Source organism: Lissotriton helveticus, chromosome 2_1 (assembly GCF_964261635.1).
Source record: "Lissotriton helveticus chromosome 2_1, aLisHel1.1, whole genome shotgun sequence".
In the NCBI taxonomy this organism is placed as follows: domain Eukaryota; kingdom Metazoa; phylum Chordata; class Amphibia; order Caudata; family Salamandridae; genus Lissotriton; species Lissotriton helveticus.
The window spans coordinates 285,208,106-285,234,732 of NC_136059.1; the positions used below are offsets into that span (position 1 = coordinate 285,208,106).

Consider the following 26,627-nt stretch of genomic DNA (forward strand, 5'->3'; position numbering starts at 1 on the left):
CTTTCAAGCTTTCCGCTCTGGAAAACCATTCTGGGCTGGAGGAGATGTGAAGCAACTCTGCCCTGAGCGTGCTTTGTTTCTGGCCTGTTTTGAGCACATGATCCACTCCACGAGGTCAGAAAGATGTTAGGTGGTGGCAGGCTGGCCATAACTAGTCAGAGCCCACACCAGTGCTAAATAGGTTTCCTGGGGCCCCTCTTCGGGATTTCCTGTGTGCATCTATTAATAAATCCAACACTGGCATCAGTGAGGATTTATTAAGACAAGATGTTTGGTACCAAGAATCCTAGGGTACAGTGAAGCCATCATGGATCTACACCAAATCAGGCTCATTTTCAGATCCAGCCCCTCCACATGTGCTTGGAAAGGTTAGGTTACTGAGACCTTGCTCCAGTTGTTGGTCAAAATCATTAATCTCTCGCTAGAGGCAGGCGAGGTCCCAAAAGCTTGCAAACATGCTATAATTAGACCCCTATGAAAAAAAGATAATCTAGATCCAGCTCAACTAGGGAACTACTGTCCTATATCACTCCTACCATTAATCGGTAAATTAACATAAAAACATGTGAATGGAGCATTAACAGAGTTCCTGGAAACTAATTGTTGCTTTCACCCCACTCAGATGGGCTTTTGTGCTCAGCAAAGCACGGAATCAGCGCTGCTGGCAGCGTCCGAAGAGATGAAAATGACCCTGGACCAAGGTAGTTCAGCCGCTATATTGCTCCTTGACCTTAGTGCAGCATTTGATACCATGGACCACTCTATCCTACGGAAGAGGTTGTTGGAAAGTGGTATCCAAGACAAAGCCCTGGAGTGGCTGTCTTCCTTTTTGGAGGTTAGAACTTATCAAGTCAGGGATGCTAACCTTTTCTCGAACACTATGCCACTGACTTGCGGGGTGCCTCGGGCTCCTACCCTAGCCTCACACCGTTTAATGTCTATTTAGGGCTGATGGTACTGCTAGTCCAGGAGTGCGGTATCTCTAGGATATCGTATGCAGATGACACACAACTGGTGGCCTCCCTTGACCCCAAAACCAAGGGTGAAGCAGTTTGCTTAGCACCATGCCTTGAAAGAGTTGTGGAAGGATGACAAGCAGCTGCCTGAAGCTGAACGGGGGACAAAACCGAGCTGATGGTGCATGGAAGTATTGAGGTCCCCAGGCCTATCATCAGCTGGCCTGACTGTCTAGGCAGCTCACCAGTCCCTAAGATGACTATCAAAAACCTCAGCTTTTGGCTCAACAGGGAACCAACGATGGAAACACAAGCGAAAAAACATATCCCTGCACAGCTCAGAAAGACCGTAATTCATACTTTGGTTACATCACGCCTTGACTATAGAAATTCCCTCTATTTGGGGGCATCAAAATATTTAATCAAAAGACTTTAGATTGTTCAGAATGCCACAGTTAGGCTTTTGTGTAAGGCTGCTATACAGGAAGCTAAGGGAAAGCATCTAAAAGCTCTATACTGGCTCACAATTGAGGCTAGAGTTAAATTCAAGGCATTCTGCCTGACACACAAAGCCATTCATTACAAGGGCCCCAGCAAAATCAGAGATCTGGTAAGCCTATATGTCCCCAACAGAAGCCTCCGCTCCGGCAACGAGTGTTTATTAAAAACATCCAGAATCAAAAGAGCCAAATGGGGTGGCGGAACCTTCATACATCTGTCACCCAAGCTATGGAACTCTCTGCCACGCGAGTTCAGATTTCTGGAAGCAGAATCATTTTCCTGAAAAAGCTTAAGACCTGGCTCTTTAATCAATACCAAAATCCTCTTTTTAGCACCTGTATCGGATCTGACAGCCATCGCTGGGAAGCCCCCGGGCAGCTATGCACTTTATAAATCCCCATAACATAAACAGACAAGCTGGTTGGAAGAGATCTGGAGCTTGTTGTGTCCCTGTAGCTTACTCAGGAGTCAAGCCAACTAGCACCTGAAGTCACTGTGGTGGGTGTGGGTTTAAGGAGCAGGTCTAGTCTTCCTTCCTCATGCAACAGGGCATTCCTTCCGGTAGCAAGGCAGTCCTTCCAGCAGCAGACCAGTCCTTCATAGTCTTCCACAGGTACAGAAGTGATCTGAAGAGTGGCTCTGGAGGTCTAATATTGAAACCTGCTGCCAGCGTTTGTTTGGGGTCCTACCCCCACATCTGGCTCTAAAAAGTACATCATCTTCGCATGTCAAGACTCCAAACTGTCTGGGGTGACAAAAGAGAGGGCAGGCCAGGTGTCTGGTTTCTTTGTGTGTGCAGGAGGCAAAGGCCTTTGAAGCGCAAGATGGGCAGGCTATAGCTCTGCCCTTAGGAATTCTGGAAGGATGACCCATCCTGTGCACACCTAGTCCCCTTTGAGTCACTGTCTGGGAGGAATGCACAAACACTAACAGCAAAGCCTTTCACAAATGGTTGGTACAAGAAATTGGCAATTTTCTAAATGTAAATATACAAAACAGTGATAGATAGAATGCTTGCATTAAATCACTTGGGCCGCATCCTTTCCATTGTTTTTTGCACACCATGCCACCTCAGTTGACCCACTTGTATGCAAATCAGTCTTGACCCTGCTCCAATAGGAACAGTACAGCCTGAACTGCAAAGGTACGCCCTCCCTTAACCAGAACACAAGCATCCAGGAGCATTTTCGACCCATTTATGGGCTCATCAGTGAGTTCCAGCTTGGTTCCATAGACAAGGTGCACAGGACCCATGTCTGGGCATACCCGCCCCACGTAAGGCAATACAATATGTATACATAACAATAATGGATGGAATGCTTGAATTCATCTCAGCCAAAGGTAATCACTCGAGCCGTATCCCAATCCATTGTTATTTTGCACACCATGCCAACACCTCAGTTTGGACCCAGCTATGTGCAAATCAGTGTTGACTCTGCTCCAATAAAAGTAGCATTTTCAGCTCATGTTGCTTTATCCATAATGCGCTCTCTATAGCATGCTTTGATATCAGGACTGATTTTCCCCCAACACCCTCATGGCTTATGTTTCCTAGCTTGGCCTCCTTCACGCAGTGCCTTTACAACACAAACCATTACAACGCATTGCGCTGGGGGCGCTCTAGGATAGGGAATAGGTTTAATGTACTATCCAACACCTTCCCTACTATCCACGGGGACTGGAGTTGGAATAGTAAATTAAACAATTCACTATCCAGCGCCTAAAAGCACTATGCGTTGTAAAGGTAGGCGTTGTAAAAGTATGCGTTGTAACGTCATACATCCGATTTGAATAATGAAACTATGTCTTTCAGAAAAACAGAGTATTTCCAGCAGCAAAAAAAAGATCTGATGGCACACTGGCTATTAACTGAGAGTCTCTGATCATTTTGAACTGTGGGGAGTTGGGGATTAATGGAAGTGCCAGCTTTGACACCCAAGTGACATTAACAATTAGGACGAATGGCTTGCTTGTTTGAAGTGTAGAGTCAACATTTCAAAACATTCCTCTTTTCCCTATTCTCCTTAACACTTCTGTTTCCTTGCAGCACTTTAAAGGAGCCTTATGATGGCACACATGCTATCCAACCTTCAAAAATGTCTGAACGTTCCCTTTTTCTCCCACCTCCTCCTTCCCGATTTGATCTCTGCGTTTTGGAGAGGTCCTTGCATATACCCTCAGTGCTATAAGAACAAACATGACACAGTAGTATCTGTTTTCCACCTAACCTCTTTCCTGTTTGCTTTTTAAGTCTTTCCATTTCCCTCCTTACCATCATGTTCTTATAGTGCATTGAAGCAGCCTCAAGTAGTCGTAAGAGCTACACATACAACTACTGTGCTATATCACGCAGTGATGAAGTCATATGTACTATTAGCATTATATCAGATTTACAGTTTTCACTCTGTGCCAAGTTATCATATTAGAGCTTTGCTTTTGTTCATCACCCAAAGGCACATTGCGTGTCCCGTGATTTCTGTATGTATAGGATACAGGTGCTACAGAAGCAAATTATTAATTTTGTCACCGAGTTAGTTGTGCAGTGACATTAGAAAAAGTGCCTCTATTAAGACTATTAAACATAGCTATGTTTTCCTCAACATATACCATTTCTTCTCATTTTCAAACAACTCTAATTTGAGTAGGTAATGCACTGAATTCTTAAATAGTGAGTGGTCACATGGTGATGAATAACTAGGAACCAGCTTAATGTGGCTGGGTTCTACAGATTAAATACATGTGTTTTAAGAAGCTTTATAAATTGAATGAGGGAAGATTCACAGGACAGGAATGATTACAGAAAATGTAACATGTTTGCAGCAGCTACTAAAAAGGCATAATCTCCAAAGCATACAGGTTTTTGCTCTTGGCACGACTAGTAGGTTTTGTGAATGGGATTGCAAGTCATGAACAGGCCTATACCACCAACATTCAGGGGCATTAAGTTAGGAAAGTCGAACAGACTCTGCATTTCTGTACATACAAGAAGAAAGAAAAGAGGGGAAATTGCATGGTAAATGCACCTTTTCTAGGTACTTGATACTGCAGCCCAGCCAACCATAATGGTGTCCTGACAGCAATAGATTTTTGTCATAAATATGGGTGCTGTAAATATAGACTACAGCCCACGTTTGGCATTTAATCTCCAAGCAATTGGTAGATTTTTTGTGCTATTTAAAATAGCCATACAGGATTCTAAATAAATAAATTGAGTGAAACTAATTTCACCAATACCATTTCAGGAACAGAGCACACAAGCAGTGCCAATAACTTGAAGTCACAGTGCAGAGAATCCTAATTCTACACAAAAAAGGGTTCAGAAAGGTGAAACGTTTGGGGTGACCATGCACAAAAGGCAAATTTACAACAAGCACTCAATACACAGATTTTATACATGCTTTAGCCCTGGCACTGTATTCATTGTAAGACTTTGGTAGTGTTTTGCAAATCCTTACTGGGAGAAGTATAAATTATTTGGCGCAAAATATATTGTAATTTAAGATGCCGGCATAGAGATTCTTGCCACTTAATTTAGAATATTTTGACATCTATTTTGCTTAAGTCTAGCTTGTTTAAATTCTCATTTATCCTAAAGTCGATGCAACTTAGCTCAACTGCCTCACCAACACTGCACTGTTTTAATCTGAAAAGAATCCTTCAGCACATCTCAACATCTTGGTAATGTTCGACTACATCACTGCAACACTGAAGGAGTAAAATCAAATAAATTAATTTAGCACATAAACTCGGTCATACTAGGCAAAGGCCAGAGAAAAAAAGCTATGGAAAGTGTTACATTTAAAACAGCAAGGCCTTCAACTCTTTCCAGAACTTCTTGGAGCTGCTTGGCTCAGATCAGGAGGAAGATCATACCACTAATAAGCCTAAGAGCAACTGACCACGTAGGTTTATCATTTAATCTTAAAGGTTGATAGCCACATTTTAGCCTGAGATTGTACGATCCTGTCAGTTGCTCCCATTCTTCAAAGCCTATAGTACCATAATGACCAGCTAGAATACTTCTACAAAGCCACCAGAGACTGCATCCTTGTACACTTAATGACAAAACCACCTAAGACAGTCAGCAGCATGCCAGGGCATAACAAAACAGGAAACAAAGAATAGCACAAGCATTGGCAATGCCAATGCCAATAGGTCACACTTACTAACGCACTGGCAGGCCAGACTTAAAAAACCCATGTAGGTTAATGAATGCTCTCCGCCCATCTGTGCTGCTGTCCGACAAAAACACCATACATTATCCAGTTATTTAAGACACTTCAATAGCATTACAGTGTCATGTGCGTGCTCCTGAAAGTTCAACCTCAGGCCGCTGTTAAAATGAAATAATCACCGCTGTGTGGAGGGCAAGCACTTTTTTGTGTTTTGTGGAAGCACACAACTTCTGCCAAATCAAAATATGTACCCCTGACACCCAACATGTGGGCGGAGCCAATTCCCTCTCCTGGTGTTTCTCACATAATTTTCTGGTGACATCTGTGCTGTCAAGCCAGACCATAAAAAGGAAACACATGATTTCTCCTTCTTCAAAAAACTTATCTGACACAATATCCCCATTGACACCAGAACTGTTCCCATCTTCATGCAGTTCAAAAAGGAACTGAAGACACACCTCTATCAAAGTACAACACACCCAACAAACTTGCAAATTACCACTGGCAGATTAAACTTGTAAACAAGTATGAATATTCTATAAAGGGAAGCGGCTTGTTGGTGAGACAGCTAGTTCATATTTGAGGAACTCATTCCATTTAGCACTGATCCTACACCAGATTATTTTTTCTTTAGTTTTATCCAAAGCCAGTCACAGGGAGTTATAAAATTCTGCACAAAAAAACTAAAAGCCAACAGAATAAAAAGTAATCTCCTTACGGTGAGCTACCAAACTTCGAATCTATCCTCAAAATAATTTGAAAGAAGATGAAAATCAAGTCTTCTAACAGCAGCCAAAACAGAAACCCCTGCCTAGCAGCATCTGCTGAAAACCCCTTGGAATAATGGACACAATGTTCTTAGTGAGGAGTACGCAGGGAGGCACACTGTAACCTATGCCTACAAAAGCCGGTTTTGCAGTTAATGTATGACAAGTCTGAGGAATGCGGTGAAGGTTGTGGTTCTTCTTGTTCCAGGGATTGTGGAAGGATAGAATAAGCCAAATAAGAGTTGGGTAAGTACATGGAGGGACAGCAATAGAGAGATGATACAATTAGCAGTGTTACCCTGGATCATGGCCACTGGAATTATGCGGCTGGAGAGGAACAAATTATGTGGTAGGTTTGAGTACATTATGCGGCAAGAAACAGCACATTTAGGAGGCATAATGTGGCACACTTTGTAATAGTATTTCTTAATTGTTTTGTTATCTTTATTAGGTCTCGCAGACCTAGCGCTGAAGCGCGTATGCGCTCCTCGTTCTGCGAGGCTTATTGTAATCAATAAGATTTCATAAGTGGTGTTTAAGCCCCGCCCCTGCCTTTCATTGGCTTGCCTCATCATCCATGCTAAACGTTGGTTTAGAATTGTACAGAAGGCTTCTTAGTTGCTACTTGTTACCACCCTGTCTAATTTTAGCCCCGCCCATCCGGACTGCACCGTGTACTTGCGACGGTACACTGTTGACTTGGTTAGTTGGTATAGGCACTTTTTAATTGGTATAGGCACTTTTTAAATTAAAGTGAATCTGCTTTCACGTTTATGCTTAGCATACATTTTTGCGGCGTTACACTGTTTTCTTTATTATTATTGGTTTTAGGCAATTTTTCATTCAATTGAAGCGGCTTTCACATGTTTGTGTTGTGTTGATGCGTGGAGAAGGAAGAGCCGAATGTCCTCCGATTGTCTAATAATAAGCCACGAAGAGATTAGTACGTTCAGGGCAATACGCTACGTGTTCAATTGTTGCTCTTCTGCTTTCACGGGAGAGGTTAGTATATCCGGGGCAATACGTTGCGTGTTCAATTGTTGCTCTTCTGCTTTCACGGGAGAGGTTAGTACGTTCTGGGCAATACGCTGCATGTTCAATTTTTGCTTTTCTGCTTTCATGTCACTGTGCATGTTTGTGTTGTGCTGATTTGTGGCGAAGGAAGCACAGACTGTCCACCGATTGTTTAATGAGCCACGGACAAATTAGTACATATGGGGCAATACCTTGCATGTTAACTAGCAAGCCATGAGACAAAGTGGGAGATAGAGGCTCACGGGGAGACAGAGCAAGAGAGACACAGGGGCAGCAACAGTGAGTGATATGCGCCAGTACTCGCCAGAGTGACAGGTAGCCACAGACAGGTTGGTACGTTCGGGGCAATACGCTGCATGTTCAACTTTGTTCTGCTGCTGTCATGTCGCTGCGCATCTTTGTGTTGTGTTGATTTGTGGCGAAGAAAGCGCCGACTGTCCACCGCTTGCCTAATAATAACCCATCGACAGGTTAGTACGTTGAGGCTTCTTAGTCCTTCCTTGTTACAGCCCTGTCTCCTTTTGGCCCTGCCCACCCGGACTGGATCTTTCACTTGCAGCGTTACACTGCAGATGCCAAGCTGAGTCTCCAGGAGGAGGAGGGGAAACGAAGAAGGTAAACAAGCCTTCCAGCTGCCCTCTTGTCCCTCCCTCCCTGTCAGGCACTACCCTCCAAGCGTGGTGTAAATACACCAATGGCCTTCTGTCCGACCCCTGGGGTCAGATTTTCGTCTCGGCTCTTCAACCTTCTGCAGTTACTGAAAGGTGCCACTGAAAAATCCTCCCCCTTTTAGGTGCTCCTGTTTTTTATTTCCCTGGAAAGTAGATGGACAAAACTCTAGGGTGCTAAAGCCAGCCTCTTCCTCATTGTCCAGATTAACTGCTGACGTCATCACAGATCATAAAATGGCCTAGGCGTCCTTAGAACAAGGTAGTGGGCTGGCAGCATCGCAGGACCATTTCTCGGGGTGAGGAAGGTCATCAAGGACACAGCACGGCTATACACAGCGTAGAAGTATGCTCACAGCCCCTCACTGTTGGTATAAAGGCAGTCACAACAGGCCCTAAATAGAACAGATTTCCTAACGTCCCGAGGCGACTCCTGCTATCTGGTTGCAGTAAGACTTTCTGGTCACATTGCGGATCCGTGCCGTCACATGCTCTGCTGAGGACACACTGGCTTGTGCCCCGTCCATCTGCTCTTCTATTAAGACCCTGTCGGTCTTGTTATTACAGAAATATGCTTGTACAGGGCCTGTGTTGGGCAGCTACCACCGCAGCAAAAACAGGCTCGCCCCTGGCTGTAGAATCTTGTTCAGAGAGTGACAGACAGTGAGCGACAACATCGTGCCCAGAGTGTGAGGAGGGGGTCGGAGTAGTTGCAGTGTATTCGTCACCCGGCTCGCGGTGTCAAGTTAAATAAATAATGTAATTCTTTCGACGGCTTGTGTTTGCTTCAGATGGATAATCAAAAGATTGCGCGTTTCTGTATCCCAAAACAAAGTAGAATGATCAAGTCCCCTTCTAGTAGGGCAAAGAATACAAGTTCCAAAATAAACAAGGCAGGATCAGGTTTTTGGTTCGTTTACAAGCTACGTGACTCTGTGGTCCAGATGTGTGAACAATACAAGCTAGAACAAGTATTTGCAATGCAATAGGTCTCACATTTACGCACGTTTGAGCTATTAATGCCAATGCCTTTGATTTTTGTTTTCGTTTTTAAAACATAACTAAAAGGCATTGTCATTACAATGCCAATAGCTTAAACTCGTGTAAATGCGAGACCTATTGCTTATAAAACTTAGTAACACTGTCTGAACATTGGTTACACCTCATAAGTACCAGCTTAATACCAAGGCCGGACTGGGAACCACAAACCGCCTCGGCAAAGTGCTCGTCGGCCCACCTCCCCACTAGGAGGGGTTGTTGGTGTCACCGAGCTCTTTGCCGGGGCCGGTTTTCGGCCGATTTTGGTACAGGGCCGATTTTGCAGCTATGCTGCAAAAACGGCCCTGTAACAAAAACAAAAACAACAGGTGATGGACAGAATGCAGAACAATGTCATACATTCACCCCAGTACAGAGATCTGGGTCTAAATCCATCGTTTTTTTGCTCACCATGCCATTCCAGTTTGAACCAAGCCATATGCAAATCAGTCTTGACCCTGTGCCCCATGGGAACAGTCCAGCCCGTAATACCAAGCCAGGTCCTCCTTGGACTGGAAACAAGCATCCAAGGACCGGTTTCGGACTTTCAGCCCTCATCAGCCTGGATAGCTTGATTCCAGTGGCATGGAGAGCACGGGACTCACGTCTGAGCATACCCGTCCCACTCAGGGTGACAAATGCAAAAACAACAGGTGATGGACAGAATGCAGAACAATGTCATACGTTCACCCCAGTACAGAGATCTGGGCCTAAATCCATCGTTTTTTTGCTCACCATGCCATTCCAGTTTGAACCCAGCCATATGCAAATCAGTCTTGACCCTGTGCCTCATGGGAACAGTCCAGCCAGATCTGTTGACTGGGTGTGAGTGTTTGATTGGTTCAGATGCTCCGTCCATCACCACTCCCTTTTGTACCGCTTTGTTCGCCATAAATTGGCAGGGTATGCTCAGACGCGAGTCCCTTGCTCACTTTGCCACTGGATTCAAGCAAGCCTGGCTGAAGACGGCTGTAATGCCAGAAACCTGTCCTAGGAAGCTTGAATCCGGTCCAGGGAAGGCATGGCTTAGCAGTTCGGGCTGGACTGTTCCCATGAGGCACAGGGTCAGACTGATTTGCATATGGCCATGTCTGAACTGGGGTGGCAGAGTGGGCTAAAGAACGGTGATGGATTAAACCCAGATCTGTTGACTGGGTGTGAGTGTTTGATTGGTTCAGATGCATCACCACCCCCTTTTGTACCGCTGTAACAAAAACGGCCCCCAGGGCCCCAAACCTGGCCACGAACCCCTGCGGCCCACCAGGGGATAGCCCGGTGCCCGCTATGGCCAGTTCGGCCCTGCTTAATACCCAAATATAGCAATAAGCATCAGAAAGGTGATCAGTCGAGCTTTGAAAAGGGCCTTCTGCTGCATAGCAACACGTGCCATTGCATTAACGTTTTAACTGCTTAAGCTGGAAGTAACTTTTTCTTTTGTGAAAATCTGCAGGATGTGGCAAATGCAACAACTCTAGAATTATGCGAAAATCGCTGTAGCCTCACAGTCGCATAATTATAGTGGCCCTGCGTACGAGAAAGATTACTACTATGATGAAATCTCAAACAATTATGTTTATGCCCATTTCAGTGAAGGAGCTCAACCCTGGACTTGCTATTGGCCAAACCTGGCTGCATTGAAAGACTAAATTCAATTTAACCAGCACGTGGAGTCACATCTCCACAAGCATGTGTTACACAGAAGAGCATCAGAAACATCACAGCTGGCTGCTCTGCAAACGTGTGCCCACCGGTTTCATGGTCAGTGCTGGTGTTAGAACTCATTGTTGTTGGTTACCATGGCAACCTGCTGCTATTAAAAAAACTTTACTATCCTCACGTGCTGGTAAAATATAGCTTAAAACTGCTGGGAGGTGGTTGGAATCGGGTCACCAGTGGCGTTACTCATATGATGGGGCCCCTGAGGAAGGTGACGAGGAGCCCCAGAGTCTCCTATATCAAATATTCATTGCCCATGGGCTACATTGAGGCGCCTTGAAGGCTTGGAGTCCCCTCAACGGCAGAGGCCTGAGTTACGCCCCTGCGTGACACCAGGCATGCATTCCTCAGATCAGCTACAATGCACTGCTACCTTCATGTGTTTTCCCCAGAGTATATTGAGTGAGAAATTAAATAATGGGGTGTGCTCACTAAAGGAAACTTCAATAATACAAGTACCCAGATGCCTTTTTCTAAGACTGCTTTCAGATTAATGAGACAGACGAGGAAAAATGTAGACCAAACCCTAATCTCAAAAGACAAATAAGGCAGAAGGAACGCGCCCACTTATCAATTTCATGAATTAAAAGTTCAATACAGTGTAAGTACCTTTATCCGAAGATCCTCGTTCTCTCTATTAATTTCCAGGAGCTGCAGCTCTTTGTCCTTCAGCTTTTCAATAATCCGGTAGTATCTGGAGCTGAAGCCATTGTCACTATCTGACTCGTAGCCATTCTGAAATGTTTGAGTAGGACTCTGAGAAATACAAAGAAAAAAAAAACACATTTGTGTACAAAGATGCCACATCGAAAATCTGTAAGATATTTCATGCAATCATAAATCTTTCGATTTTATGACCTAGTAGATTTTATTATATGAAGATTTATGAATAACTCACCTGGGTAAGGAAAAAGGCCACGTAGCACAAGTAAAAAGAGCAATATAAACCTAAGCAGTACAAGAAAAAAAAAAGGTGAGGGGACAATATATGCACCACGGCTCGCTCAGTCTAGTGCACCCATGTCATGGCAGCTCGGATTGCAGTTGATTTGATGAACATGGAAAAGCTAGCGCCTAGAGAATAGACAACAAATCACAAAAATAGTACTTCTATTGATAGGACCACAATACTTTGCAGTCTTAAAATGGCATCATGGACAGTGGCTTTGAAGTGTTGTTCGCCTGTCGCTCCTGTGCATGAGGCACAGTAGTTGAGGAAACCGATCTTTGCCCTCCAAGTTTACTGGAACCTCAGACTTACCTGTCCTCCAGTCATTCAAAAAGAGGGCAGAGCCCAAAGACACTCTTCCTACCTGAATGACAGTCAGGTGGGCTTAGATACCCATCCAGTGCTTAAGTTGAGCCGGGGTTTTCTGGTGCTCAGCACCAGCACCTAATTGCCAGCACCGGGGCTTATGACAGTCTGCCACATGGTGGCGTTGTCTGGCTAATTTAGGTATTTTAACAGCTGTGTGTGATGGTTAGTAGCTGTGTTTGTACTGTCATTTCAAACTGGCAGGAGCAATGTGTGGTGCAAGCTGCAGTGGCCTCCCGACGAGAGCCCCGGCACTTACTGGTTTACAAATTAAGCACTGTACCCATCACGCTTGGCACCTCCACAGGTAAAAGAGCTGTACTGGGAAAGTATAGGGATTTAGAGAGACAGACTCAAACCTGTTGTAAGATTGCAATCAAAGCAGCACTGTACTTTTGACTGCAGTTTCTAGTAAAATGCCACAAAAGACCCCACGGCTAGCAATCTGTCTCTCACAAGTCTTTCATATCATGATTAAGGCACTTCGCCTGTGGGGTTACCAAGTGTTGTTCACTGCCCTCAGCTTGTCTGATCCTAGAGTGCCCCCTTTCATGAGTATGTGAGTAACATCCACATCTTCTTAAAAATTGCCACATGGGTGTCTTAGATGCACAGAGCCAACCATGCTTGGCGGCTATATTAAATTAAATGGCTTGAACGTAATTCGGGCAAGGCTAAAATGGGCTGTTGTGACACATAACGGAGACGTCCAAAATGGCACTGATGGGTCTGATTACAAAAAAATTGAACTAATTTGCTACTGGCTTGACCTATTTCTTTTCATCTGCGGGTCCTCCATCAAATAACAGAGTATATACATTCGATATACTATGCATACCTTTTTGAGCCTTACAAAGTACTCATCTAATTTTTGGCAAGGACAGTTTTACTGCCTTCTGTTGGATTTTTATGCTACCAATATTTATCCAGCCAAGTCTCTTCACTTTGATTCCCACATTGTTCAGTTCGGTTACCTTTTGCTTGTCAGTTTAGTGTTAATAAGTCTCTTAGTGAATGATGGGATGGAAAAGTCTCCTGCATGGCAATGGACGTGCAACCCTGCCCGGAGGGCCCCAACTGCAAGGATATTTGGATCCTTTGTACAGATTTTAGGTCATGGACGAACATAGATCATGCGTGTATTCATGACATAAAACTGTCTCACAGATTGCAATCATGTTAGACAGGGATGGGTGCACAAAGTGCCACCTGCATAGTGGTAAAGGGATACTGCCCTGACCAAGAGGAAAGTAGCATGAGAATGGTGGTGGCAGCACACCGTATTTAGGTCGAGCCTCGACAGCGCTTGTGCTGTCAGAAAGACCTGTTGCATCCTCTTCTATGGTCTCTGGCACACCCACCAATTGCCATTGGTTGTTTCATGTGGCATTTAGAGCGGCTGACTAATTATTGGTGCATTTCTTTAAATGTCTCCCCTTTGTGTCCAGTCCAGGCTGGGGAAGAAAGTGTAGCATGCTAAACAAATTTGAGCTTCTAGGAATACTGCCCACTGCTATTCAAAACAGACGTGACGCCACAGACGGGGGACGTACATGGAAACGGAAAAAGCACTACACTAAACGAATGTCACAACACACTAGCTGCGAGCATCTGAACGGCAAAGACCAAACACTCGTTATTAATGTGTTTTAGGTCAATGATGGTGTTTTAAGGCGACAGGTAGTGTGCTTTCTTCTGCTGTGTGCTTTTGGACCCGCCCATCAGAATCTGCTCCTTGTAACCTCATAGCAGCGGTTTCAGGTTTTTTCATATCTGGTGCAGTATATAAGGAATAGCATCTCATTTTTGGCAAACCGCTGGTTCAGTTTTCCTCTCAGCCTGGGACCTACAGGATGTTGTCCCATTAAACCCAGAGCGCAGCACAATTTGTGACAAGTACCCACCACCAGACAGTGCACGTGCCACATCAGAGCGGCCTGCTGGGCAACCAGCAGTGCTGTCACGAGCACTGAAGGCTCAGTACCCTGCTACGGTAGGAAGGAGTTAGGCACAAGCACCTAGGGTAGTGTTCCCCTCGACCTTGAACCCTGCACCAAGGACTAGACACATCAGCAGCCTTAAGCTCCCCACCTCCACAGGCCCACAGTAAGATGCATCCACCAAACTTTGGCTGCTTAACACGTCTGCCTGTAGTGAGTTTTGGTGGGGGGTCATCTCCCTGTGAGATTCCCGGCATTCTTTCAAGCGGTGTACTGTGATATTTCACTCAGTCCTGTCTTGATTCCCCAAACGGTTGTCTCTTGCACCTCCATCTGCCGGGCCTGATAGGGTCCTCTCAATTCTCCTCATGCAATGCCCTCTTAATCCCTCCTCTACCTTTTCTGCTCCCTCCCTTCCTTCAAGAACCCTTAAGGTGCTTCCGTAAAATTCTATCATTCAGTCAATTCTTAGACTGGGTGTTCTTTGAGTAAGACACTTTCTTTCGAGTACAACACTTTCTTTGGTCTGGACAGTGTGTATTTAGCGGTGCCACTGGTAATGGGTTGTGGTATAAGTTGGTGTCCAACTTCTCAGAAAATTCTATAGTAGACTGTTGAGTAGTTAATTAAAACTTTGTCAGCCACACCCTTCCGGTCACAGGGTTATAGGTCGTTTTTTTGGTAAGGTAAAAATAGGCACCAGCCAGAACAAACCACTGAGATGCAGCTTACAATAATTCATTATATACAGACTATGCTGCAATTCATTTTGTGAAATTTAAGGAATTAAAAATGATTTTGAAAAAAACCTTTGCGTTTTTGTCATACATGTCTAAAAGATTATGGTTACTAGAACCTTCCCTCTTCTATCCCTCCACTATTCTTTTTCAATCGAAATAACAGACTAACATGTCCACCGCTCAAATTAATTTCATATTTCCCTATACTAATCCCCTACTAATCCTGTTTGGGTTTCGGAGTAGCATGCTACCCGCCAAAAAGCGCTTCACTACCTCCTCAGGGCTAGTAAGCGCTATATAAATGCAATTACAATAATTGACTTATCCTTGACTGACTACGGCGGAGAGGTGGGTCAAAAGCCAATGATGAATAACATTACAATAGAATATACCATGACACAGAGGGGTTTGGGTCGGGGCTAGTGCAGTAAAATCAGCAAAGTACAGGGGAGGAGACAGAGAAAGAGTCAAGAGAAATGATCAAAACTGGTAAAAAAAAAAAAGAAAGGAGAGATGTGCCATAGCATGTGAACACAGGTATTCACAGATGCTGTTTATATGCTTTGCAGTTTTAATTACATGCATAAATGTAGTTAATCACATGAAAGCCATCCATATTGGTTTTCCCAATGCTGGGAGAAAAATGCATGGAGTGCTCCAATGTGAAAATGCTATTTTGCCCAGAGTCCTAAAAATCCTTGCACTAGTTGTGCAAGCTTCCCTTGTATATCAATATACTTTTAGCAAGTTTGTCTTAATTAGGAGTTATGTTTGGAACACCGTTTTGCATGAGAAGTACAGGCAAAGGAGAACACAGGAAAACCTTTTTACTTTTTAAAATGTTTCCGTTCCCAGTGATATTTCCTCATTCTGAATCCTCTAGGCAGTGCTGCTAGCTGCTTCTGTTTTCCAGTCAGTAATTCTTCATTCTAAGTTCTATAGACAGTGCTGCTACCGGTTTCTCTAGCCTCATCCGAAGTCCTCTAGATATTGCTGCAACTGTTTCTCTCTTTAATTCCCCATCCATTATTAGTACTCTAGAATCCTCTAGTAAAAAAATATATATAATTTACAACGCCAAGAGGTCCAACTTTCACAAATGCGAGAACAAATAAAAATAAAATAAAAAAAATGATCTAGTCTTTCATTACAAATGTATACTGCAAACCACTACACAAGAGCACTCTGTCCTAACACTACTCTTTACTACTACACACCAACCCCCCCCCCCCCCCCCCCCCCCACACGACCTATTGGTATTGCCAATGCTTGTTGTAATAGTGCTCAACATGTGCATGCCGGAATGTGTGTGGTTCAGGACATGAGAGGTCTGTAGGTTCCATATTGGAAACTTAGTGCGTTGGAAAGGTAGATGAAGGCAGAGGAACCATCCCCGACAGGTGTGTGGATTGCCAACGTTCGTGAGAGCTGGGTGGCGACACACGAGGAAGGGAGAAACAGGCTCTCATATGCTTTCAAAAGACTCCGATTCTGGAAAGGTCACTGATCAGTGTGTCCTTGGCACATTGTCAGAGAGTTGATGGGAATGATAAGGGGAAAGTTGCAGAGACAGAGAATCATAAAGAGGAGGGCTGGGGCCTTTGTAACCTTTTTGTTAGGCATACATCAGTAGTCACTCCTGTGGGCTGTTGCGGGGCTATGAAGGTTGGAGTAACTCCTGCTGTGACAGAATGCTTCTTTGCCAAAGGGCAGTACAGAGATGCGGGCACTTCAAAGGAAGCAACACCCAGAACACGAATTCAGACTGAGACACTAAATCACATCTATGTCTGGAAACCGATTATAAAGAGAGGAGTTTGATTCTCCCAAATTGTCGTGCCAGAGAAACCATGGCTGTAGATCAGCTCAGAGAAGCTCGGCTTTGACCTCTGCTTGTTGTGACCAAGAATGGGTACCAAGGTCTTCTAGACTCCGTGCGAAACGAGGAGGAATTAACTAGGAGACTCAAGGCCACTCGCCCTGGAGCGCCCAGCATCCGCCTGCCAGGACCAGGGGACCCTGTGAGGAGGAAGCGAGTGCCTGGAGGGAGCAAGGACCGGCGGGGATCCTGCCAGCTGACCTGGTAAGTGAAATGCGAGATTCACAGTCCAATCGGGACCTCAGCCCCAGTCTGCCCTTCTGCCTGTGTGCCGCTTAATTGTTCCCGAATGTGGCGTGTGGAACTGCTTCCATGTATTTCGGATGCTGAGGTAGTTCCCTGTATCTGCTGCAGTGATGACTGCTCCAGCCCAGAGCATCCTTTGCTCTCGGTGCATGCATCACATCACTTGCCATCGCCAGGCTCCGGGGATTACACTGTGACGGTGTGTATCACTTACAACGCAACTTTTACGTCGTAATGCTGTTACAACGCAGCTATTACAACGCAGGATCCATTACATCGGATGCCATTACAACGCATGGCATTACATAGCAGATGGTATTACAACGCATACCATTACATCGTAAGTATATAATTTTTATTTATTTTATTTAATATTATATAATTGATTTAATTATTATTAATTATAAATAAAAATAAATAAAAATATTTATTTATGTTTTTAAATATTATAAATTAAATTTATTAATTTAAGTAATTTTTTAAATAAGTATGAGTATAGGAGTATATGTTTTGGGGTACTGAGGTATATGTTTTGGGGTGTTTGGGTATTTTTAGGTTTTAGGGCAGGGTTTGGGTTTTGGGGTACAGGGGTGTTTTTAGGTTTTAGGGTTTTGGGGTACAGGGGTGTTTTTAGGTTTCAGGGTAGGGTTTGGGTTTTGGGGTACAGGGGTGTTTTTAGGTTTCAGGGTAGGGTTTGGGTTTTGGGATACAGGGGTGTTTTTAGGTTTCAGGGTAGGGTTTGGGTTTTGGGGTACAGGGGTGTTTTTAGGTTTCAGGGTAGGGTTTGGGTTTTGGGGTACAAGGGTGTTTTTAGGTTTCAGGGTAGGGTTTGGGTTTTGGGGTACAGGGGTGTTTTAGGTGTCAGGGTAGGGTTTGGGTTTTGGGGTACAGGGGTGTTTTTAGGTTTCAGGGTAGGGTTTGGGTTTTGGGGTACAAGGGTGTTTTTAGGTTTCAGGGTAGGGTTTGGGTTTTGGGGTACAGGGGTGTTTTTAGGTGTCAGGGTAGGGTTTGGGTTTTGGGGTACAGGGGTGTTTTTAGGTTTCAGGGTAGGGTTTGGGTTTTGGGGTACAAGGGTGTTTTTAGGTTTCAGGGTAGGGTTTGGGTTTTGGGGTACAGGGGTGTTTTTAGGTTTCAGGGTAGGGTTTGGGTTTTGGGGTACAGGGGTGTTTTAGGGTTCAGGGTTGGGTTTGTGCTTAGGGCTAATTCAATTATATTTACCATTTATAAATTAATTAAAATATATTTATTAAATTAATTATATTAATTACATTTTTTAATTAAATTAATTAAATTAAATTAAATATTTTAATTAATTTATTTTAATTATAATGTTTAAAAATATTTAAATTAAATTAATTTCATTATATTAATTAATTAAAATTACAATTTTTATTAAAATTAAATTAAATAAATAGATTTAAATTTATTAAATTAAATTAATTACTATTTTAAAATGTATTTTAATTAAATTAATTAAATTAAATTAATTAAATTAACTTAATTACATTTTTTTTAAAAAGATATACTTACCTATACTTACGATGTAATGCCATGCGTTGTAATAGCATCTGCTATGTAATGCCATGCGTTGTAATGGCATCCGATGTAATGGATCCTGCGTTGTAAAAATTCCGATGTAACGGAATGCGTTGTAAAAAACCGCGTTGTAGTGACACCAATCCCACTGTGACGAGCAGGGCTGCAGGCTCAGACTTCCAGCTGGCACTTTCCATGGCAACCTCCTTCCTTTATGTACAGCAGAGGGTGATACTGACGCGGTCCTGCTTCGGTGCTGTACAAGAGCATCCTCTCGCATCACCCGTTTCATGTTATGTGTTTCATGTTGCGAGTTTCAGCTACATTGCGTGTTTCAGCATGTTTCATGATAGGTGCAACTTTGTGCCACTGTTATGTTTGCAATGACCATGCCATACCTAGAAAAGCTGGGCCGTCACCCACAATAATCTGCGGAAGCAGGGCAAAAGTGGCGACTTGTCAAAGGGCATCAAATTCAGACTAGATGTAGAACGTCTTCCCCCCCTCCCCCCCTTCCCCAAGGGCCCTCCACAACTACGCTTGACGTTCATTCATATTTTGTATTGACCTACTTCATCTGATACACACCACACAACTATGTTCCCCTGCCCGATTCCACGGTTGCCTGGAATCGGGCAGGGGAACAGTGCCAGTGCCTGCGCATCATGCCACAAAGGCAGGTTCCTTAATGTAAGTTGTAGCACTGGGGAAGCATCTAACTTAATTTATTCAGATATACCTTGTTTAGATATCGACCTGCAGCACGCTTTTTAACTGTGTCTTAAACCTTTTTGTGCAGGTGTCTAGGTCATGCACTGTTGAAGCTCAGTTTGGCAGTAGAATTGTGTGTACTTGGGGCGTGGCTTGGCGCCCGGGAGGAATGGCGGCGCCTGAGTGAGGCTCCGCGGCGACTCCGGGGATTCTCAGTTTTCCCTGCTGCCCTCTTTCCAATGGAGGTTGGTTTCTGTCGTCGGAACATCCCAGCTCTGTTCCGCGGCACCTGACGACTTCTTCTGCCGCATATGCAAGCAGAATTTACTTGCGGTGTTTCAGGCTGTACTTGCGACCGCCATTTTATATCAGCCGGCGCGCTGATTTCTCTTCACCAGGTTGCAAGCGCTCCACTTCTTACCTCAAGTTTAAAGGTTGGCTGTCTACGTGTCCCCTCCTCAACGGCTGCATGACGTCTGGAGCCCCTTTTCACACCTCAGCGGCCCGACGCCTTATGAAGTGAGTTCTGGACTTTCATTATTTTTGCGCGGCCGCCATTTTATGCAGGTTGGCGCGCCACGCACTTTTTCTCAGAGCCTTACCACATTGCTCCAATGTTACCTCCCTCAATTTTGGCTAAAAGTACTCCTCATTGTACTTCTCCTTAAGTGACATTAAGCTACTTTGCTTTGACTACCCGCTTTGCATCTGTAGCAGATTACTTGCTGCTTTTGCATTACTGTAACCATTGGCTTGTTATTTTCAAATGCCTCCTCATACGCCCTGATGATAACTTGTTGGAAGAAGTTTCCTCATGACAAGGCATATATCTGGATGCGTAGCTTTTTTCACTTTTGACGACCTTTTCCTGATAACGCGCTTATGGCGCATTGGTGTATCTTTGTCTAACCAAAGCCTCTGAATTGACCAGCTATTGTTCTATCCCCCATGTTCTTTGGTGCAAGGTCGTTCATTTTTCCTCATGAGGTTTTGGCAGTGACCTTCTTTTGTCATACGTGATGATGTTGCTATCCTACGCAATTCATTTATTACATTTTTCGTAACCTGCATACTCTTTTTCCTTGCTGGCTTCGCTGTATCCCATTACACTGACTCCAATTGCATGGTCATTGCATAGCTACTCTTCTTCCTCAATCCTCACGGCTCATGTCTCTCAATAGAGGCTGCTGTCCTTCCGCACTCTGGGCTTTTTCAGTCTACAGTGCAGTTTTTTTTGTTGTTTTTTTTGTTTTTCTGGCTGCGTGCCTGTTAGACCTGTCTGGCTTTTTGCGTAGTCCCTCCAATTTATTATTTATTTTGTCCCCTTTTTGCCCCTCATGCCCTTATAAATTTTTGTGTCCACTAGATTTTTCAAGGTGTTGGTCTAGGGGATAGGTGTTCTTTCCCCCCCCCCCCTCATAGTTTTTCACCTCAGGCCTAGAGGCCTTTTCTGACAGGAATATAGTTGGAGTCACAAAATGGTGGCTACCAACTGTCATAACTGACCTACCTGGAACATATCCCATAGGATAGAGTAGGGCATTCCAGAACCTTCTGGTCCCTTCTGGACCTCTGAGGGTCAGCCTATAAAAGGCGGAATGCTGGTCAGCCATTTTGTCTTACCAGAGAGAGTCAGCTGGAGGTCAGGCTGTAACAGAAGGTGGGGGTAGGATAGTCAGAGGGTTAACCTATTGATTCACCACCCGTCCTTCCTTGGGTTACTTGACCTGTCCCCGCTGTATGGGATTACTGGTGACCCTGGGCGCCTGACCATCCCCTAAGCTAGAGGTAAAGGGGTGTGCGTAGGAGAAGGAGACTGCAGCGCTGTGGAGCGCAGTCCTCTGCCCAGCTGAAGAGACTTCTGAAGATTGTACCTCAAAACCCCCCCCCTTTTTCCATCATCAGCCTTTGTCCAGTTCTGAGAAGGCTAATGCCCTGGTGACCCTGTGGGCCCTTACCGGTCGTGTAGCAGACGAAGCACCTGTCCCTCTTGTGAGGCAGTGGAGGGATTTCTGGTGAATAGCCGATTCCGCCGTGAATGGGACCCCTGGGGCTTCGTTAGCGCTGTTGTGGCAGCGCCGCCGACTGAAGGGAGAAGAGGGGGCTGGTTGAGCAGCATCCAGCGCTACTGCGCGCGCTCTAATCTGAGTTAGTTGTCCAGAGCAGGAGGGGCCTAAGATCGAGCAGGCTCACCGGGGAGACGCTGCCCGCGTCAGGCGGGTGGAGCAGACTCCGGACTGGGCCGCTAGTCCCTCGCGTATGCGCACCGCTGTGAAGGAAAACGGCGGAGATCAGCGCTGTTCTGTGAGGATAGACGGACCCCCAGGAAGTGGCGGGAAGTGCGCATCGGCGCTTCCTGGTTTGTGGGTCTTTCTCCCCCACTCAGGCCTCGACGAGGAGCGGCCTTGAGTAGGAGGGGAGGGGCGGAGGGCGGCATCGAGCGCCCGAGGAGAGTGGTTCCTCTCCCTCCTTGTGGAACAGAGATAACGGCCTCAGGGGCCCCTGCTTTGTGACGCACTGTAATCAAGTAAGGAGGTGGTGAGAGTGGGAAGTTGGAGGCCAGGGAGTCTCCTGCAAGGGAACAAGACTTCCGTTTGACAGAATCAGAGATGGGCTAATGCTGGGGAATGTTGTCCAGACTCTGTTAAGGAAATATTAAGATTTCAGTCTTCACACAGGAGATTCCCCCTTTTTATTCAGACTATCCTTTTTCCAAGACTTCCCCCTTGTCTTTTACCATTGTCAGAGCTGGCAAGGAGCTTATACAGAGCAAATAAAGCGGTAAAAGCTCATCAATCCCTCAGGTTGAATGGTGGGAAAAGGTTAATTGAGTAAACTGTTTCTTTTCAAGCCATGGTACTGTGATGTAACTTCATAGAGCTAAGTAGAGTGACTTTTCCAACCATATTTAAGGAAATTACAAAACCTATGACTGAATGTAATGTGTAGTAAATTGGGAAACTGTTTAATGTCAAACTGTGGCAACTCTTGGAGTGTTAAACTTTTCATGACAAACTGTAATGTGTTAAACTGAGATTTCAAAAGGACCACAGAGCAAAGTATATTTTTATAAACAAGCTCGTATTTTCCCAAACATTGGTGTGGCGTCATTTTTGGGTGTTATTGCGTGGTGTTACTGCTGGGTAGTTTGCAACCTTTGCACATGTGCCTCTAGTAATTGTGTCTTACCCTAGGCCAGGCTACCCTAGGTGACCGGTCATCCCAGGTTCCAACATATTGGTGTCTAGCGGTGGGATCCTGACTGTGGTTGCAGCTACTCAGTAGTAATTAAACGTAATACACTAGCCTACACCAGGAGTTTTCTCCTAGAGGCCCTCCTAATTTGTCTTTTTGTTTTTCCAAATTTGTTCCTGGTGCTGGGTGGAGGTAGCTTTAGGTTGCCCTTGCAACTCTAATTTCCTGGTGTGTATAATCTGGTTTTGCCTATTTCAAAATGGAGTTTGCATTAGAAAACCTAGATACCTATTCTGTGGCTCAGCTGAAAGATTTCTGCCAGAAAATGGGGGTATTTTTTAAGCATGGTGCCAAGAAGGGGGAACTCCAGACCAGTCTAAGGGCTTGGGTGGAGGCACACAAAGAAGGGAAGGAGGAGGATGAAGGGGCAGACCGGGACACGGTTGAGGAGATAGAAGGATTATTCCACTCTGAGGGGGAAAACCTAATCCCAGGACCAGTGTCCTACTCCAGGAAGGGCAGTAATTCCTCTGGGGGAAGCTTAACTGAAGCCGAGCTTACTGACAGGAGGGAAAAAAGGCAATTGAGATGGGAGTTGGCTAAGCTGGAGCAGGAGAAAGAGGAGCGGAGGATGGCTCACGAGTTCAGGTTGAAAGAGTTGGAACTCCAGGCCCTGCAACGGGGGCCCTCTCCTGTAATAAATGGTGGCAGCGAATCCAAAGAAACAGCCAAGTCCAGACCCTATTTGCCAAAAGACCTTATTGCTAGCTTTAGTCAGGGAGATGACATAGCCAAGTGGTTGGCTGCCTATGAGGTCTCCTTAAGAGCCCATGAGTGCAGGAGAAGCACTGGGGGGGTGGTTTGTATAGGTACATGCCTCCTACTGGTCGGGACACCTTGCTGGCCCTGGAACCAGAGGAGCAAACCAACTACCCCATCATGAAGTTAGCATTGGTAAAGAAGTTTGGGCTTACCCCAGAAAGGTATCGCCAGAAGTTCAGGGGGAGCCACAAGTTAAGCACTCAGAACTGGGTGGACTTCCTTGATTATGCACGACAGGCATTAGAGGGCTGGGTCAAGGGCAGCGAGGTGAAGGACTATGAGGGGTTGTATGATCTATTTTTTAAAGAGCACCTCCTTGAGAAATGCTTTCCCGAGCTGCGCCAACACCTAGTGGACAGCAAACTGACCAATCCCCGGAAGCTTGCAGAGGAGGCGGACATCTGGGCAAGTACCCGGGTGTCCTCAAAGGGGACTGGAGGGGATTCCCAAAAGGCCGGACAGGGCGCCCCTCAGAAGAAGGAGGGGGGAGATAAAAAGAGGGAGTTCTCTAAAGGTCCCCAAAACAATTTCCAAGGAAAGGGAATAGGTTTCACCCCTAAGGTAAACCCGCCCAGAAACCCTAATCCTGGCCAAAGCCAGCAGCCAGGGTTCTCCACTGTTTTGAGTGTGGTGGTGTTGGACATTATAAGGGAGATGTCAGATGCCCAAAGAGACCACCCCCTCCCACCGGAGTAAAACCACCGGGAGTAGCTAGTGTAGCGCTCGGGGAGGAGTTGCCCTTAGATAAGGGGGGTGAGTGGGCGAGTATCACCTTAGTGTCCCTGGGAGAGCGGGAGATGGTTCCAAAGATCCAGGTGCCCCCAAATACTACAAAGTATGGGCAGTGGGTCACCATCAATGGCCAGAGAGGGGAGGCTCCGAGAGATACAGGAGCCAGTATGACTATGGTGAGAAGTCAACTGGTGTCTCCAGAGCAGGTGGTTCCCAATGTACTCCACCCCACCGCGATGGCTGACGGCAGAATGGGCCACTATCCAGTGGCTGAGGTTCCCTTTGAGTGGGAAGGGGTTGCAGGTTCACTTCGAGTTGCCGTAAGCCCTGCCGTGCCAGTTGATTGTCTGCTGGGGAATGACATGGAGCACAACACTTGGAGAGAGGTGGAATACCGGACGCACTCTGCGATGCTGGGTACACCTGACTGGGCATGTGTGAGCACACGGTCTGCGACTACCCGAAGAGGGAGTTCGCCTTGGTTGGAGCCAAGTGACAGACCCGGAGACAGGAAGAGCCTGCTTCGGCTTCCACGCCCCATGTGACAGATCGGCCACCTGCGGTGGTGGACCAGGAGTCCGTGGAGGGGGAAGTAGACTCTCTGGAGGATTTACCCATCCCTGCTGAGTGGCATGTGGAGGGAGGACCTACCAGAGAGGAATTCTGTAAGGGGCAGAGGGAGTGCCCTACCCTTGAGGGACTGAGGCGTCAGGCTGAAGCCCAGGCAGCAGGTGATGCTACGGGACACCACCATATTTACTGGGAGGATGGACTCCTCTACAGTGAACCCAAGGTACCCTTACCTGGCTCATCAAGGGCCTTGGTAGTCCCGCAGCAATACCGAGCCTTTCTGCTGGAATTGGCTCATGCAATACCCTTGGCAGGACACTTAGGCCAGGACAAGACCTTTGCTCGGCTTGTCCTCCACTTTTACTGGCCTCAAATGAAAGTGGCGTCCAACACTTACTGTCGGACATGTGTATCCTGCCAGGCCAGTGGGAAAACAGGAGTGAAGCTGAAAGCTCCCCTGGAACCACTTCCAGTCGTTAGCACCCCCTTTGAAAGGGTGGGCATCGACATTGTAGGGCCATTGGATCCACCAACAACAGCTGGTCACAGGTTTGTTCTGGTGGATCATGCCACACGTTATCCAGAGGCCATTCCTCTGAGGACTGTCACTGCACCTGTGGTGGCTAGGGCCCTGATGGGAATCTTTACCCGAGTGGGATTCCCCAAGGAAGTTGTGTCCAACAGGGGGACCAACTTTCTGTCAGCTTACATGCGGGCGATGTGGAAGGAGTGTGGAGTGACTTACCGGTTCACCACTCCTTATCACCCCCAGTCGAATGGATTGGTAGAGAGGTTCAATAAGACCCTGAAGGGCATGATAAGAAGTCTGCCTGAGAGCCTACGGAGGAAATGGGACGTCCTCCTGCCTTGCTTGCTGTTCTCCTACAGAGAGGTGCCGCAGAAGGGAGTGGGCTTCAGCCCTTTTGAACTGTTGTACGGGCACCCTGTGCGTGGACCTCTCAGCCTGGTGAAGGATGGATGGGAAAAGTCTCCCAGGAAGCCTCCTCAGGATGTGGTGAGCTACATGCTGGCCTTTAGGAGCCAGATGGCAAAGTTGTGGAAGCAGGCTTCTGATAACTTGGAGGCCAGCCAGGCAGTAATGAAGGAGTGGTATGACCAAAATGCTCACCCGGTGGAGTTGTAGCCTGGCCAAAAAGTGTGGGTGATGGAACCTGGAGAGCTAAGTGCCCTTCAAGATCGTTGGACAGGCCCATTTGAGGTGTTGGAAAAGAAGGGTAAGGCCACTTACTTGGTGGATCTCAAGACCCCGCGACAGCCCCTACGGGTGCTGCATGCCAATCGCCTCAAACCCCACCATGAGAGGCCAGAGGTCATCCTGATGATGGTGACGGATGGTGCCGAGGAAGCAGAAAGCGAGCCTCTCCCTGATCTCTTTTCATCTCAAGAGAAGGATGGGTCGGTGGAGGGAGTGATTCTCTCCCCATCCCCAACTCCTGAGCAGCGAGAGGATTGCCGCCAGGTATTGGAGCAGTACTCTTCGTTGTTCTCCCTTGTCCCGGGAAGAACCCACCTGTGTACCCATGATGTGGACACAGGAGACAGCCCACCAGTGAAGTCAAAGACCTACAGGCTGTCAGACAAGGTGAAGGCTAGCATCCATGGAGAGGTTGCCAAGATGCTAGAGCTAGGAGTGATAGAACCTTCCAACAGCCCTTGGTCCAGTCCGGTGGTGCTAGTGCCAAAAGCCGCCCCACCAGGCACCACACCAGAACTGAGGTTCTGTGTGGATTACCGAGGACTGAACTCAGTTACAAAGACTGATGCTCATCCAATCCCTAGGGCAGATGAGTTAATTGACCGGCTAGGAGCTGCCCAATACCTAAGTACCTTTGACCTCACTTCAGGGTACTGGCAGATCTCCTTGACAGATGGAGCAAAGGAAAGGTCAGCCTTCTCCACGCCTGAGGGACACTTCCAATTTTGTGTGATGCCCTTTGGGCTCAAAAATGCCCCTGCCACATTTCAGCGGCTGGTGAATCAGGTCCTCTCTGGACTGGAGAGTTTCTCTGCTGCCTACCTGGATGACATTGCTGTCTTCAGTAGCAGTTGGGAGGACCATTTGCA

At 46.1% G+C, this 26,627-nt stretch overlaps 1 protein-coding gene across 1 annotated transcript in view; it reads right to left on the reverse strand.

The window, feature by feature from the left end:
* Positions 1 to 26,627, reverse strand: part of CCDC68 (coiled-coil domain containing 68) — a 219,396-nt gene that overhangs the window by 118,441 nt on the left and 74,328 nt on the right. Inside the window, exon 4 of the mRNA XM_078674823.1 lies at positions 11,466 to 11,612. Coding sequence (XP_078530949.1) covers positions 11,466 to 11,612 — 147 coding nt within the window. The remainder of the gene's footprint in view (positions 1 to 11,465; positions 11,613 to 26,627) is intronic.